The 16548-nt window shown below is 34.7% G+C and overlaps 1 protein-coding gene across 2 annotated transcripts in view; it reads left to right on the top strand.

Moving 5' to 3' along the window:
* The window catches only part of COL19A1 (collagen type XIX alpha 1 chain), a 311746-nt gene that overhangs the window by 14557 nt on the left and 280641 nt on the right, over positions 1–16548 (top strand). For both annotated transcript variants that reach the window (XM_077903490.1, XM_077903489.1), the window contains exons 3-4: positions 7449–7523; positions 8327–8426. In XM_077903490.1, coding sequence (XP_077759616.1) covers positions 7449–7523; positions 8327–8426 — 175 coding nt within the window. The remainder of the gene's footprint in view (positions 1–7448; positions 7524–8326; positions 8427–16548) is intronic.

Genomic DNA, 16548 nt, shown 5'->3' with positions numbered 1-16548 from the left:
GATGCCTGGGTGGCTCAGTGGTTGAACGTCTGCCTTTGGCTCAGGGCGTGATCCTAGTTCAGGGATGGAGTCCCGCCTGAGTCTCCCTCCGAGGAGCCTGGTTCTCCCTCTGCCTGTCTCTGCTTCTCTCTGTGTCTCTCATGAATAAATAAATAAAATCGTAAAAAAAATGATTATGTGGCTAGTTTGGAAAACTTTTCTTGAACTTTGAGTATGTGTAAATTACTGATCTGGATATACTTCTAAGTCAAACTAGACACATTGGAGAAGCCATTTCCTAAGCAAAGAGAGATTTCAACTCCTGTGCAAAGGAGCACATAAGATGTATTCTGATGTTGGTCATACATGCTGATGTATTCTAAAACTGTGAGTCCTTTTGTACTTACTCTTTTGAATATATCTTTAAGAAGTTTTGTTAAACAGGTATAAACACACTCTGGTAGAGACTTTTGAGTTCAAAGCACACACAAAATTATTCTTATAAAGATATAATAATAAATAATAATAATAAATCTTGGTCTCTCAGTGTTATATAAGCTTTTATGATTTTTATGTTAATTTGGAAGGAGGTGCATTTCCTAATAATCCACATGAAAGTTTGAGTAGTCTACCATTCTATCAATGATATCCTGAGGCTGTCATACTTTTTTGGGGGAAAACACTTTCTTCAGTGAGAAATAAATCAGAAGTGACTCATGACAAAAGGAAGTCCATAGGGCAGGGGAAGTTCATTCTGATAATGTTGCTACTCTTAATTTCCTTATGTCTTCTGTTAAGAACACTAGTAGGTAATATGATTTGCAACTTAAACGTGGGGGATAGGACTTCTTTGGTTAGAAAGGAAAATGAATCTTTGGTTAAGTAGGACCGGTTTTTAGAGACATGCTAGTACATAATAAATGTTCTTAATAATTTGAAGGATCTATGATAAATGTATTTCGCTATATATATTGAAATGTATATAATCTGAGATGTATATAATCTGGTCCAATTAATTTTACTAAATTGATCTTTCTGGAAGATTTTCCTAAGAAGTGTGACTTCAAAATTAATCTGAACTCTAACACGATTCACATAACATGAAGCACCGAGGAAAATTAATACAGACAAAAATGAAGAGTTGATTTTTATCAGGCTGTTTGAGAGAAATGGTTCTTGAAGCAACACGTCCAAACGTGCCATAAAAATTGCTTCATTTCAGGTATTAATTGAAAATGTCAGCACAGCACTGTCATAAGGATTATTGAAGAATGACATGCTGGGCATGGTCGGACAGGGGCTCTCCTTATGTCTTGTGTCTCTGATTCACACTGCAAGGTTCCCTTTTTAGTTTCCTCATGTGTAGACCTGTGCGTGTGGTCACTAACCATTTACCGGAGGGAAGTGATTACATCTAAAAATAAGATATAACAAATCTGAGGGAGAGGCTAGGGTTTCAACTCTGGAGTCTGTGAAGTTGTCAGCAGTCTACTGTTAAACCTAAATATACGAAGGACAGATTGAGTCTTCTAATTGCTTTATTTTAACCTTATGGTCTGCTTAATGATACTTGGGATATTGTTCTAGTTGGGATAGAATTCCAAAATAATATGGAAAGATTCAATACAACTTGAATTTTAAAATCTTGAAGCTATTCAGAATTCAGTTATTTCTTATTCTTTTATCAGTGTTACTATTCTATTGAGATTATGAGTTAAGGCATATTTATATATTTTCATGTTGCAAATAAACAATTTGAATGTGGCAGTATCAGCTCAGTTGTCAAAAGAAGGTGGGGAAGAGAATCCTATTAAAAATATACATTGTACAGACCTTAAAACCTGTTTTAATCAGTTTCTTAAAACTTTCCACTGTGATAGAAGTTTATGTATTGAATAATTAATAGTTCCTCTTTTTGTTTTACTTTGTTAAATCTGATCTAAGGCCAAAGTACTGAGTTCCCATCAAAAGTAATAACAACAGAAAATTGGAGTAAGGAAAAGTAGCAAATCCCAGCCTGGGGCACCTTGGTAGCTGAGTAGGGTAAACTCTCAGTCTTTGATTTCAGCTCAGGTCATGATCTTAGGGTTGTGAGACAGAGCCCTTCATTGAGCTCTATGCAGGGCTCTATGTGGAGCCTGCTTGAGATGCTCTCCTTCTCCCTCTCTGTTCCTCTCCTTCCCCACCCTAGAAAAAAACAACAAAACAAAACAAAGAAACAGACCAGATAAAAGGAGAGATGATAGAATGCCATTTCTTTTTCTTATGGTAAAACTTTGGGTTAACTGTCTAGATGGAATTGATTATAAACTTAGGCCCTAGACCATACGCAGAAAGCTTTTAAAATCAGTTTTCCATCAATCACAAGGAAAAACTGTTACTCTGAAACTTGGCTTTAATTAATTGACACACATGAAACTCTTAAACTCAGAGTAGAAAGTATGCTATCATATAGAGAATTTTATTTTGTGTTTTTAGGACTTCCTCATGTTCAATACGGTACCATGGAACTGACAAATATACTTTGCAACTCCTAAATTTTTAAAATGAAGGAAAGTTTCACAAGTATTCAATAAAAATTACAACTCCTAACCAGGTATTCTTTGGAGGAACAGCTTTGTATTAAAACAACAACAACAACAACAACAACAGCAGCAAAAACACACAAGAAGCTATGAAGATTTTGTGACCTTTTGTGACTTTTCTGTTCAAATAACTGTGTTCTCATTTCTTTTTTTTTTTTTTTTCTTGTTTGGTCACTTTTGCATATTATTTTTGTTATATTTTGGTCTGATGATCCTGAGGCAAATGCTGTATTATGAGTTTTGTCACTCAGAGTAAAGAAAAGTATTTTTCTTAATGCACGTTAGAAAAGAAAAGTGATAGGGGTATCTGGGTGGCTCAGTTGGTTAAGCCTCTGACTCTTGGTCTCATCTCAGGTCTTGATCTCCCAGTCATGGGTTCGAGTCCTGTGTTGGCCCCCATGCCCATAATCTACCCAAATCAAACCCAGCTTCCCTCCTTTCAGGAACCTTCTAACCAGGTGAGCTACCCAGGTCCTTCAAGGCAAATCAGATGGAGAGTGGGTCTGACAATCACCAACAACATCTTAGCAGGAATTGTCAGAAACCTTTGCATTTGGTTTTAAAAAGATCTGTCAATTAAGGGTTCCCAAGTAGTATCTCTTTTGTGGTGAAATTTAGTAATTACTTTTGAAACATTCCAGAGAGTCTTGGAAGTGTCACTGCTGCAGTGATTCTCCTCTGGTCTACCTGATAAGATCTTGGATCTTGTCAGTAGTTCTTCAAGATATACACACATTTACTCAAAAAGTGTGCTTTAGTTTATATTAAAATCTATGTGTCAATACTCATAGAAGTTAACACATCCAACTTGTGATAGCCTTGTCTACTGCCTTGCCATTTGTATGCAGTGGATCCCTAAGACTTATGTATTCATATTGTTATTGTACCTTGAATCTTATCCCCAAACAATTAATGTTTAGTTTTCCTTTGTTTTGTTCAGATTTTTACAGTAAAGCACATGTTCTATATATACGAAGCTATATTTGATTTTCATAAACTAAAGACTTTAGTGGAGAATTACTTTCATGAATATTGCTGGAAATGTTGAATTCTGTTCATGTCAAAGTGATAGGTTTATTACTTTGACATCATCATATATTCATTAAGCCTTTGGAAGAATTTAAATAAGACATGTACTGTTTCCAACTTGGTGGTAGGCCAGGATACCTTTCATGATGAAAGCATCATAGTAGGAACTCCCTTTTTGCTGTCTTGAGATTTGTTTTGTCAATCACCTGTTGGGCTTGTCCTACCTACATTGTAGAGAATTTAAAGTTAACCTCATTTATAACTGCCATATTCAAAGTCATTATAAAAGTTCAATCAGAATTTCAGTTGTTTTGGAAGAATCATTGTTAGCTTATTTCCTACAGGATTCTGTTTCCTTCATGTTTTTTTTTTTTTTAAATTTTTATTTATTTATGATAGTCACAGAGAGAGAGAGAGAGAGGCAGAGACACAGGCAGAGGGAGAAGCAGGCTCCATGCACTGGGAGCCCAATGTGGGATTCGATCCCGGGTCTCCAGGATCGCGCCCTAGGCCGAAGGCAGGCGCCAAACCGCTGCGCCACCTAGGGATCCCTGTTTCCTTCATGTTAATGAAGCACTATACCCACTAAGGCTCAATAAATCTTAGATGCTCAGTCTAATGAATTTTTACATACACATTTATACATTTGTGTAGCTACTACTCAGATCAGGTTATAGAACATTTCCAGAACCCCAGAAGGCTTTCCTGTATCTACTTTCAGTTGACATCCCACCAAGGTAACTTGTACTGTAACCTATAATGTGACGTAAATTAGTTGTATAGTTTTTTGAACCTCAAATAAATGAGATTATTAACGTGTATTTTTTTGAGAATGCTATTCTTTCCACCTAATTCTGCATCTGTGAGATTCACCCAGGTTGTTGCATGTGTCAGAAGTTTATTCTTTTTTATTGCTGTACAATTTTTCATTGTATATACCACAATTTATTCACTTACTCTCTTGTCAATGAACATTTGGATTATTTTCAGTTGTATACTGTTATGAGTAATGTTACAATGTATATTCTCTTCTGAAAGGGTACACTCATTTTTAATGCTCATTAAAGCATTAAATGGGCATTTCCTTGGAATTTCCAAGTCAGAGAGTTCATGTATATTTAGCTTTACTAAACCCTGTCAGTTTTCTAAAGTGGTTGCACTGATTTCCACTCCTACAAGCAATGTGGGAGAATTCTTTTGTTCCACATTCTCATCAAAACTTGGTGCTGTCAGTTTCTGAAGTTTTAGTCATTTAGCAGTATCTCATTGTTCATCTGCATTCCCTTGACTACTAGTGTTGTTGAACACTTTTTCACATGATGGTTGGCACTTTGGATCTGCACTTTTATGAAATGCTTAAACTTTTTGTGCCTGTTCAAGATAGAATTTTCAGTCTCTTTCTTACTGACTTGTGAGAGTTCTTTGTGTATTCTGATATATGATACATTATCGGATGTATGTATTGAAATAGTTTTTGGCTCCTTTTCACTCTTTTAATGTGGTCCTTTGATTTATAAGTATTTAATTTTAATGAAGTCCAATTTATCAGTCTTTTATAATAAGTGCTTTCTGTGTCCCTTTAAGAAATTTTTGCTTCCTGGAGTTCATGATGATCTTCTGTTTTTCTGTAGTGCTTTATTGTTTTACCTTTCATGTTAGGTCTAATGTCATCTCTAATTTATTTCTCTGTATGTTGTGAGGTAAGAGTCAAGGTTCAGTGTTTTCCTATGTGGAGATCCAGTTCACCCAGAAACATTTACTGGAAAGACCATCCTTTCCCCCACTGAATTACAGTGGCTCCTTTGAGGTCAAGATGAAGATCTGTTTTTGGACTCTGTTTCATTGACCTGTTCTATATGTGCACCAGTGCCACAACCACATTATAAAAATTTCTGTTATCTAATGGTATAAGTTCTCCAGCTTTTTCTTCATTTTTGCCTTAACTACTTTGGTTTTTTGGAATTCTGTATAAATTTGAAAATCAGCTTGTCAGTCTCTCTCTCTCTCTCTCACACACACACTCACACGCACACACACACACACGCGCACACACACACACATGCACACCATTGGGATTTAAATTGGAACTGTACTGAATCTAGAGATAAAATTGAGAATTGACATCGTAACAATATTGAGTCTTCCAGTGTAAATACTTAGTTTATTGCTTCAATTATTTTAGGAATTCAGTCTCCCTTGGCAATGTTCTCTGGTTTTCAGTACAGAGATCTTGATGAGATGCGTGGCTTTTATCAAAATGACTATGAATTTAGATTTAAAAATTGATAATGTTTACAAAATATCCAATTTTACTCATCATTTCAGACCTGTAGTCATGTTAAGATCTCTGAGAGAGGAATTTCCAAAGTAGCTAAATAATCTCTAAAATTATTCAGTACTATAATTTCACATATGGGTATTACAACCTTTAAATCTGATTAAGTGATAGCGCTATTTAGAATCTGATTTATTCTTCTAGTTAAATATATTTAGATGATACCCCGTCAACACCCCTGAAGTTCATGATACATTTGTTAAATGAAGGGCTGATTTGCTGAGCAGTTTAATTTGGGAATCAGTACTTTCTACTTCCCATTGAGCAAGAGATTGAGTTTTAAGCAGTTTTGTCCCCTTTGTATTAAAAACTTTTAGGTCATTCAATCCAAACATGAATTTAGACCTGAAGAATGAATATCATTCTTGTATGATGCCAAAATAGTTAATTGATTATTTTAAGAATATCTGTACAGTTATACAGTTCCTTGGCATATTCTAAAATTTGGCTACATTTTTGTCTAAATTGACTATTACTTTCTCAGAACCTAGCTTGAATTTGATTTAAACATATCTCAGATAACTAAAAGTTAATGCATGTATTACATTACTGTATTAAGAAGTGGTAGTGTTGAATATGTACATTCATTGTTGAGTGGAGACTACTTTTATCTTTTATTTTTTTAAGTATCATTAGGTGCCCTAGCACATAACTAATACTTTCTTAATGATTTAATCCAATTTTTAAAATTATAGGCCACTTCTGCCTATATCTGCAAAGGCAGATATCTTTGCTTTTTAATTTTATTGTGATAACTTTCATGTGTATTGCTGCTTTAGTCAATTCAGGCTGTTCTAAGAATACCATAGGCTGGATGGCTTAACCTAAATTTATTTCACACAGTTCTAGAGGCTGGGAAGCTTGAGATCAGGGTTCCAGCATCCAGGTTCTGCTGTGGGACCTCTTCCTGGTTTTCTTATATGGTAAAAAGAGGAGGAGCTCCTTATACGGACAGAATTCCATCATGAGGGTTCTACTTGTATGTCCTCATCCAAATCGAATTACTGTCCAAAGTCCCTACCTCCAAATACCATTACATTGGGGATCAAAGCTTCAACATATGAATTTGGAGGGAGACATTCAGTCCATAACAGTCCCCTTTTGATTTAAAGTTCAGTATCACCTGGCAAGAAAACCTGAATCAAATTTTTTTTTCAAAAATAGTAGCCATTTGTTTTAATATTAGAATATATTTTGAATGTGAAAATGTAATGATGTTAAAGCTAGATAATTTCATAATGTAAAAAATGTATAGCAATTAGAAAGTTAGAATAGTAGTAGTACTACTACTACTACTACTAATAATAATAATAGATTACACAAGCATTAACTCTGTACCAGGCATATGTAATCCTCACAAACATACTGTGAGGTGAGTAATCTTATCCTCAATCTATAGAAATTTAGTGAAATGGTTTATTATTTTCATTTTAAGTTTCTAATTGTATTGTCTGATTCAAAGTTATTTGAATTGATTAAAACATTCAGTGTACACCTTCATTTTTTTTTTTTTTAAATAGAAAAACAGTGTCCTGTACTGAGAACAGAGGGACATCAGTTTTCACAGGACAACAGAGCTAAACTTGAAGTTTCAGGTAAGCATCATAATCCTTTGGAAAGAAGCATTTTGTTTGAAGTTTTTACCGTATGTGTATTATATCACAAGCGATGCTTTGACATTGTGATTTAAGATAACATCAATATGAGAAATTAAAAATAAATAAGATAAATGATGTAGAAAATGTGTTAAGAGCAGAGTACTATATTAACTAAGGACAACTCAGCCTCTTGGAGAAAAAAATTATAAAAGTTGTATCCATTGTAGAAACTTTGAAAGAGGAAAAGAAAATTTATGAGAAAAATCTTACTACCTAAAGACAGCCATGATTCTCATTTTTGGTGTAATATTCCTATCTTTCTTTCTCTGTCTTTGTCTCCTCCCAACACACATATAATCATAATATGTATATTGAATTTCAAATCAAAGCATTTTCGCACATCAACATATATTCCTCTAAGGTATGATTTTTTTAAAAAACAAGACTACTTAAATTTCTGTTGAATTGCTGTAATATTTTTTACTTAACTAAATTTCTGTCTTTAGACATCAGAAATGCTACAACAAACTGCCCTAATTACTTTCTTAGGATAATTCCTAGGTCAAAGAAAATTAAAATTTGAGTCTTTCAAAATGTATTTCATCCTCCTGTATACATCCTAAAAAGAAGAAAAATTAAATCAAGAAATTTTGCTGATCCCAAAAAACAGGATTTTATTTGAAATAAACCAGTCTAAGATAAGGAAAACCAAAAAAGTCCCATTTAAAGATATCAATATCTTTGTGAGTTTTGTAATTTAACAAAAACTACTGGATTACATCATTTATCACATTTTATAGGTTTTGACCTAGGAGAGAGCTTTTCTCTGAGACGTGCATTTTGTGAAGGTGATAAAACCTGTTTCAAACTGGGAAGTGCATTTCTTATTAGAGATACCATGTAAGTAAAATAATAATTTTTCTTTACATTTTAATAATGCTACACAAACTCTTTTCTAAGGAAGCTCCAAAATTTGTTTAAAGGATAATTTTCTCAATGGTGTCATACTTACTTGAATGCTGCGGTAAGTGAGCTGTTTATATATTCATTGTTATTAATCATCTTTACAACGTGATCTTATTCTATGGTATAAATGCCATTCACCAAAGATACAGGCATAATCTTTATATAGTAATTAAGTAATAGAAATTAATAATAATTAAATCCATTTTGAAGAAGTATTATGTTTAAAATAGATATAACCAAGGAAGAATTTCAAATGCGAACTTTAAAACATAAGACACAATGTAGATTTAGAGACAAAAGATTGATATTTATTGAAATCATTTCTGCATTTAGTATGCTTCATAATAAATTAAAACAAAGGAAATAGCCCTTAGGTATTCCTCTTCTATATTGTATAGAATGCATAATAACATAATGATATCAGCATAAGATGGTCTTGATACACATTTCATTTCAAAATTAATTTACCAAAGTTTTCCTTTGTTATCTTTATTATTTGTTTTCTACTGATAAACCTGAGATTTAAAAAAAAGAAAGTATCACATGCCATTAAATACTGACAATTGATCTGCCACTTTACAGGGCAATAATACTTCCCCATATGGTCCACATGTAATTGGAAGATGGATATATAAATATTCAGAAAGCTTGAGTCATCTGGAAAGCAGATAGAGCATATACATTCTTGATATTAATATTTGAGTCCAAGATGAACATTCTGTTTTATGAATATACTGCAGTGAAAAAGCATTAAAACTTTGGTTTAATACCTAACACAGATGTTTTTGTGTGAAAACATATATGGATATTTTCACTTCTTAATGAGTAGCCTAATATTTAAGTTACCAGATAGGGTTGTTGAGAGTCTTCACATTTGAATTCGCAAAGGTAATTAATCATCTTGTTGCCTATCCTCAGATGCTCTGTGTAAACTAGTTCCCTAGCTCACTTTTTCCTTGAGAAAATGTTCTTTTAAATCTATTTTGTGATACTTTAGGTGCTTTTAGTTTAATGGTGTGGTTCCTTAAAAGTAAACTGCTCATTAATTGGTAAGAAATAAGAGTGTTATGAAAGCAATCTGATACTGGGGGATAGAATGGGTGATGGAAGAGGTGAGGAATTTCGGCAGATAGGACGGTACAGACTTGTGCTGCTGGGGGCGGCTTTTAGGTGGCTTTGTATGTAGGCATTGAACCTTCAGGGTACAACAGTTCTGTGTTTAAAGATGTGAATACCCAAAGAAAAGTCATTATGTCTTAAAAAAAAGAAAAAGGAAAAGAAAAGGGGCACCTTGGTGGCTCAGTGGTTGAGCATCTGCCTTTGGCTCAGGTTGTGATCCCTGGGTCCTGGGATCAAGTTCCGCACCAGGCTTTCTGCAGGGAGCCTTCTTCTATCTCTGCCTATGTCTCTGCTTCTTTCTCTGTGTGTCTCTCATGAATAAATACATAAAATATTTAAAAAAAAGAAAAGTCAACATGTATCTCATCTATATCATATATACAGAGATTTAGATTTAGTTTTTTAACTAGTAGGAGATAAATTAAAGAATTTAAGAAAGGTAATAAAATTTGTCCCAAAAAATTAAGGTGGATTTTCTCTCTGCCTTCTTCCTGACAATTTAAACCCCTGTAATTCTGTCCAGGTGGCTAAAGGATTGGTGGGAAAACTTTTAAAAATTCACTAGAACTTAACATGAGAAGATTTGACTAATTTTAAGTAGTAACATTGGCAATCTTGCTGCCCCTTTGAATATTTTTTCTTTATTTATTTATGATAGTCACACAGGGAGAGAGAGAGAGAGAGGCAGAGACATAGGCAGAGGGAGAAGCAGGCTCCATGCACCGGGAGCCCGACGTGGGATTCGATCCCGGGTCTCCAGGATCGCGCCCTGGGCCAAAGGCAGGCGCCAAACCGCTGCGCCACCCAGGGATCCCTTGCTGCCCCTTTGAATATGCGTAATAATAGATATTAGCCAAGACCTGCCACTTATTTTCCAACTTTTAGCTCTAAATCATTGCATGATCCCTGGGCTCTCAATGTAAGTAAATTCCCTGGCTCTGCAGGGCAGAACCTGGTACTTCTACTACAGGAAACTGGAGGGTATCTGGTTAAGCTGACTAGCCAGTGTCTAGTAGCTTGGCTCATCTCCATTTACATTTCACTCATTGAGCCAAGTATGCTAGGGTGCTTCTCTTGCATGATGCCATTTTGATTTTTCAGTGAGTCTGGAGTAAAGTTGCAGCTATTTATGTTTGTAAATAAGCTGCCTTGCAGAATTAGTATGGGGAAAGGCACATGCCATTTTACACGGAAAATGAGGATTCTTTCTGTACCTGAGCTTATTTTTAGAGTTTTGTCATCCTCCAGGTGAGATTCATAAGGGGAGAATTTAATAAGCCTATTGGTCAGATACTTTTGGGCATCCTCCTTGCCTTGAGCCTGGCTTAACATGGGAATCTCAAGGGCTACTCTTGCAGAGGCCCTTCAGATAACATTATTGTACACTTAAAGGTGACACATGCTTTAGGAACATCGAAGGGGCTTTATATTTGGTTTTACCTTAAATTTGTTCATTTCTTCAGTAGTCCTTGGGAGAGCAAATGAAAATATTTGCTAAAAGATTCTAAGTGGTCAGGGTTCCTGGGTGGCCCAGTCAGTTAAGCATCTGCCTTGGGCTCAGGTAATGATTCCAGGGGATTCCTGGATGGAGCTCAAGGTCAGGCTCCAGGCCTGAACCTGGCTCCCTACTCAGCAGGGAGTCTGCTTCTCCCTCTGCCTCTCCCTTCAGCTCGTGCTTGTTCTCTCTCTCTCTCCCTCTCAAATAAATGAATAAAATACTTTAAAAAAAGACTCTGGGTAGCATGCTACCTAGTTTTTTTGGAATTATCTTTTAGAGGAGATTTCCTTGGCTTCTGGTATCTTCAAATATCCCTGGTTGTACAAAAGAAATAGTTCATTATTTCTATATATATTGAGAGCTATATCCCAGATGTTCATACTCTGATTATCTTTAAATTGTGTTTTGGCAATTATTAGGCAAAGTGGTGAAGTTTTGATAGAAAATATACACAAAACATGCACATACTATGGAGCACCTCATTTTCTTGGGATCATATAGTTCTTAATCTTTCTTTAGTTGCTTCTTTAAAAAATTTTTTAAATAAAAATGTCTCTAATAACAAAATAAAAAGTCTTGGTAGTTGAATATTTTAGAAGAGCCGCTAAATGTAGAATTCTCATGTACTGTTGATTCTGAAGGGGCAATACTCCCTTTTTTGACTCGCCAATGGGTAAATAATTTGATTTCAAATATAGCAGGAAAGTCAATTTCCTGATTTATTATTGAATCCAAGGATGGTAAAGAGCCTTATTTCTTAGGTTCTGTGACTGGTAGCCAGTGGCTCTCTGCAGTACTGTGTTGAGAAGGATTCTGAGGCCATATTAGGTTCAGCAGATTAGAATGCTGTGACCCAATAGCAGAAAGAGGGGAGATGGGAGTGCTTATGTGTGTTTCCAGTCGGTAGTCTCTCTGATTTAGGATTATTCCTATGAGCTGGTGTCTTTTGCAACTGAAATAGTTCCTAAGAATGAGGGGAAATGAGCTATGTGTGAAAAAAATAATCAACAGAGATTAACTTTAATAAGCTTTTATGAGCTTGGATAGTATAGCTAGACACAGTAGCATAATTGACAGATAGGGTCCCCTTAGCTTTTGTTACAAATAAATAAATCTCCAGTGAAGAGGAGGAATCTCTCTATTTCTCTCTCTCTCTCTCTCTCTCTCTCTCATTATATTGGTGGTTGCTTTCTGGAAGTAAGGGCTATTTAGTTTCACAGCTTTACATGGAAAAAAGAGAGCTAGGAGGAGCTATTTTCACTTGCATTTTGTGTTTTTTAAAAACATAATAACCCTCCAAATGTAATAATACATTTGTAAGATGGGTAGTGTTTTTTAAGAGTTGTTCAAGTTCTCTGAACCTTAACAGTTCCCTTGGAAATAATCCTAAATATAAGGAAAGCTGCTTTGTATATTGTAGCATGATCTATCCTTGTCTGTACTAGTGCTAAAAGATTCACCCTATGTGCATGTCTTTTCTACATGGAGCTTTACATTACTTCCAGATTTTTTATCATTATAAATAACTCCACAACATCGAGGAAAGTTGTTTTTCTCTGCGTTTAAAATTATTTCCATAGGATTGATTTTTACAGTGAAATTACTAGTTCATTTTTAGACATCTTGATATATACTTCTAATTATGTTTTATCATTGTTTTATCCTTCTATTTGGTATAATATCCAGTATCTTCAGTAGCATTAGACATTATCATTTAAAAATTTTGTCATTAAGTTTGTTGTTTCAACTAAAGTCTTGTAGCAATTACAAATAAAAGCTGTAGCTTACTATATAAGTATTGGGGTTCCTAAAATGTTTCTGTTCCACTGAAGGGTAAATAAGAGGTAACATTCAATAAATCACCGTAGTGAATGCAGGGTAGTATAGAGCTCACCCTTTTTATTCAATAATCACTTGGTGAGCTCACTATGGACTGAGTACTTTCCTAGGCTCTGGGATTACAATGGTAAAAGAATGTGGGCCTAGTCTTACCTTCTGGAACCTGCTGGAAAGACACATGATGCCTTGACCAAGAAAACTGAGATGTGTTGCCTTCTATCATCAAGCATTGGCCATGGGACTCAGTGCAACACCTTCTCTCATAAAAACTCAACTTCCTTTAGCATCCCACACAAGGCTGATTTTCAGTCTTTCTCTCATAAGGGCTGGCTTTCTAATCTATCTTTCATTTTATTGCTCTTCTTTGGGGTCTCTCCAAGTTCTCAAAAACAGTGAAACTCTGTGGCTCAAAACAACGTTTAGAACTCTGATACTTAAAGCTTCTAATTTTAGGAGGATTACTTCACAATTCTATTAAACTATAGAGAATGACTATTTATGCACCCCTTGGGTTTTTATAAGGCCATCTCATCATTTTGTAGATAATAAGTTTGCCATGTAAGGAAAAGTGACTTAATTAAAAAGTTGTCCAGCTGTTTATAAGAGATTGAATGACTGTTAGACATAATTCTTGTGTCATCACTGTATTTCCTTAATTATAGCTTTCTATACCAAAAATATGAGGTAAATTAATAAGTCATATATTCTTAAGATGGAAAAAAACAAGCCTGATAGGCTTACAATTACTGAATTCTTTAAATACTACAATATAGCCAAATTATGTATATTAGATAGAACAGAATTTTAAGAGCATGATTATATAGATTTTCAGATTGCATGGAAATATTTATATTTCTATAACAAGAATCAATCACAAGGATCGATGTTATTTTTTTTCTAAAAAATTTAGGGATGTTGATACATTCCAATAACAAATTGCTTTTTTTTTTTTTTTTTTACAAATTGCTTTGTATAGAAATGGCTACTAAAATGTAATATAATATGAAATATTATTAGTTTAGTATTTCCATTTATCAGTTTTGGAAATATTTAATATTATTAAATTTAAATAAGTTGTGATTTTTCTCCTTCAGATTTCATGTAATTCAGTAGTGCTTGGGGAAAGGTAAAGCGTATCAGTAATTGATCATATGTGTAAAGATTCTACAATATTTATATCTGCTTTATTTTATTTTTGTTTTGTTTCATTTATTTTATTTCAGAAAGAACATGAGGTCTACCCTCTTAACACATTTTTAAGTGTACAATATATTATGATTATTGACTATAGGTACAGTGTGATACAGGATGTCCTTGGGGCTTATTTCCTATTTTATTATGGCTAATTGCATGAAATTATCTTATCTTAAAATCTCCTTATGCCAGTTACCTTGAAAGTAGTGAGGCACCAGTTAAATATATGACTTAGGAGTCATAATAATGCAAATGTTATCATAAAGTAAAAAAAACTAAGGTATTTGGTAATTATTCAGACCAATTTGATAGGCGTTGATTAATCTACTACTGTTATGTTATATATTTGATTTTTCTTCTTTCTTCACACATCTTTTTATACAATAAATCAAACCTTATAAGAGATAGCAGAGCTTTTACTTGGGTGGGGATTGTAAGTATGTATCTGTGAGTGTGCACTGCAGGTTTTCAGAGTATAGAAAAGAAAGAAGGCATAAAGGCATATACTTCAAGTCATCGTTAATCTTATTTGACTCATAAAAATGCGATGAGGATTAATTAGTTATTAACCTTAGGTGGTTGCAAATGTATTGCTTTTATAATGGCTATAAACCCAAATTTAAGCATGATTTTAAATTTATAAATTGGCCAGAGAATTGACTGTAGTAATGCATGATATTTTGTTATGCTAGTACTTAAGAACTTTATAAGGACTTGACAGGCTTTTTGTAGATTTACCAGATTCTATGTTTCATAAAATAGCATTGGATAGTCTAATCCCCATTCTCAGACACAGAATCAGATAGTGAGATAAAATTTTAATTTCAATGATAAACTTTGAAATGTATGTCAATCAAGAAAGAATAATTGTGTTAGCTAATAAACTATTAATTTATTATCATTTCAATTCCTTCAACTTAACCATGAAGGGTGATCAGGAAATAAGCAAGGTAGCCAAAAGCTGATTATAGTATTTTATGTGACTCATATAAGCTTGGAATACCTTATCTATTGCCTCATTTTAGTTAACACTTGTATGTCCTCAAATACATGTATTCCAGGTTAGGTGAAATATTTATAATTTTAAGCTGAATAATATATTCAAATAATTGACTTTAATAATTCCTCTCCCCATGGCTTTATCCATGTAATTTAGCAGCAATCACAACGAAGGTCAGTGAAAATTTCAGTTCAGATGGACACACATGGTAGTGCCGTATAGAATGAACATCTGGTTGGTTGAATACAAGATTGAATTGGCCAGATGTTTTGTACCGAAGGTATTCCTCCTATTTGAACCATCTCAACTTTTTCTAGTTGAGAATTTCCCTGTGTCAGCTGTCTTCTCTAGAGGCGACCCTTCTGTTAACCCTGAAGTTTAACCCCTTCACTTGTGCTCTTAATCTTCTCCCTGCCAGCCTCCTCTAATACCTTGATCCACCCACGATCCCTTTTGCTCTTCTGTTTTCAGTGTCCCTCTCCAAAGTATCCTGGCCTCTTAGTCTACAAGTATATACTTAATCCTTTTCTGTTCTAGAAACATTTTCCTTTGGCAGTCCCTTTTACTCCCAGACTTCCCAAAGGAATAATGTTACTGACCACTTTGCTTCCTCACACATCTGTTAACCCCCTTGTGTCTCACCAGGACTTCTTGGACACTTCTAAAATTTCTTTCAAAGTTACCGGTGACCACTGTCCTGTCTCAAATGCCCCTGACCTAAGTCTTTCTCTACACAGACTTTCTGTACCTGTTTCTCTCTACCTGTCATATTCTGCCCATCATTTTTGCCAATTTGAATCTTATATATCCTAGAAAGTTTAGTACACACCCTACCTTTTAAATACAGCCCTCACTTAAATCGTCATGCAAAATTGCTTCCTCTTTTGGTGGTTCAATATCGTTTTCATGTAATGCTGATCTCATTCTGGCTCAGATAATCTAAATGTTCCCAGGACTCATTAATATTGGGTTCAAATGGTGTCATATTAACATCAGTGCCTAAATTGTGATGGTTTCTACTTTCTACCTGCACAACTGTAGAACCAGACCCTCTTAAAAACAACTATTGTTACCTTGGGGAGCCCCAACTGTGTTGCACATGTGCTCATGTTCAGAAGAAAGTACACTCTTGTCCTGGTGTTCTAATCTCCTTGTTTTATGCATGTCACCTTGCTTTTGTTGGGAGTCCTTTCCATGAAAATGCCATTCCATGGGTCCTAGTCAACTTCTATTCATAGCTGTTCATCCTCAGCTCTTAGGTACCAGAGTTGCTTTGTGGCTACAACTGAGTAGGGTATGTGTATATGCACTGGGGGCTGAAGGTATGGGTTCAATGACCATCTCTCTAACTGTCCCCCAGACCTCAAGGTTGTGCCCAAGGCACAGACCCTCACAGTGTATTTAAC

The sequence above is a fragment of the Canis aureus genome, chromosome 7, assembly GCF_053574225.1.
Source record: "Canis aureus isolate CA01 chromosome 7, VMU_Caureus_v.1.0, whole genome shotgun sequence".
Taxonomy (NCBI): domain Eukaryota; kingdom Metazoa; phylum Chordata; class Mammalia; order Carnivora; family Canidae; genus Canis; species Canis aureus.
The sequence above is the reverse complement of the archived record's forward strand: the minus strand, read 5'-3'. Positions and strand labels throughout refer to the sequence as shown.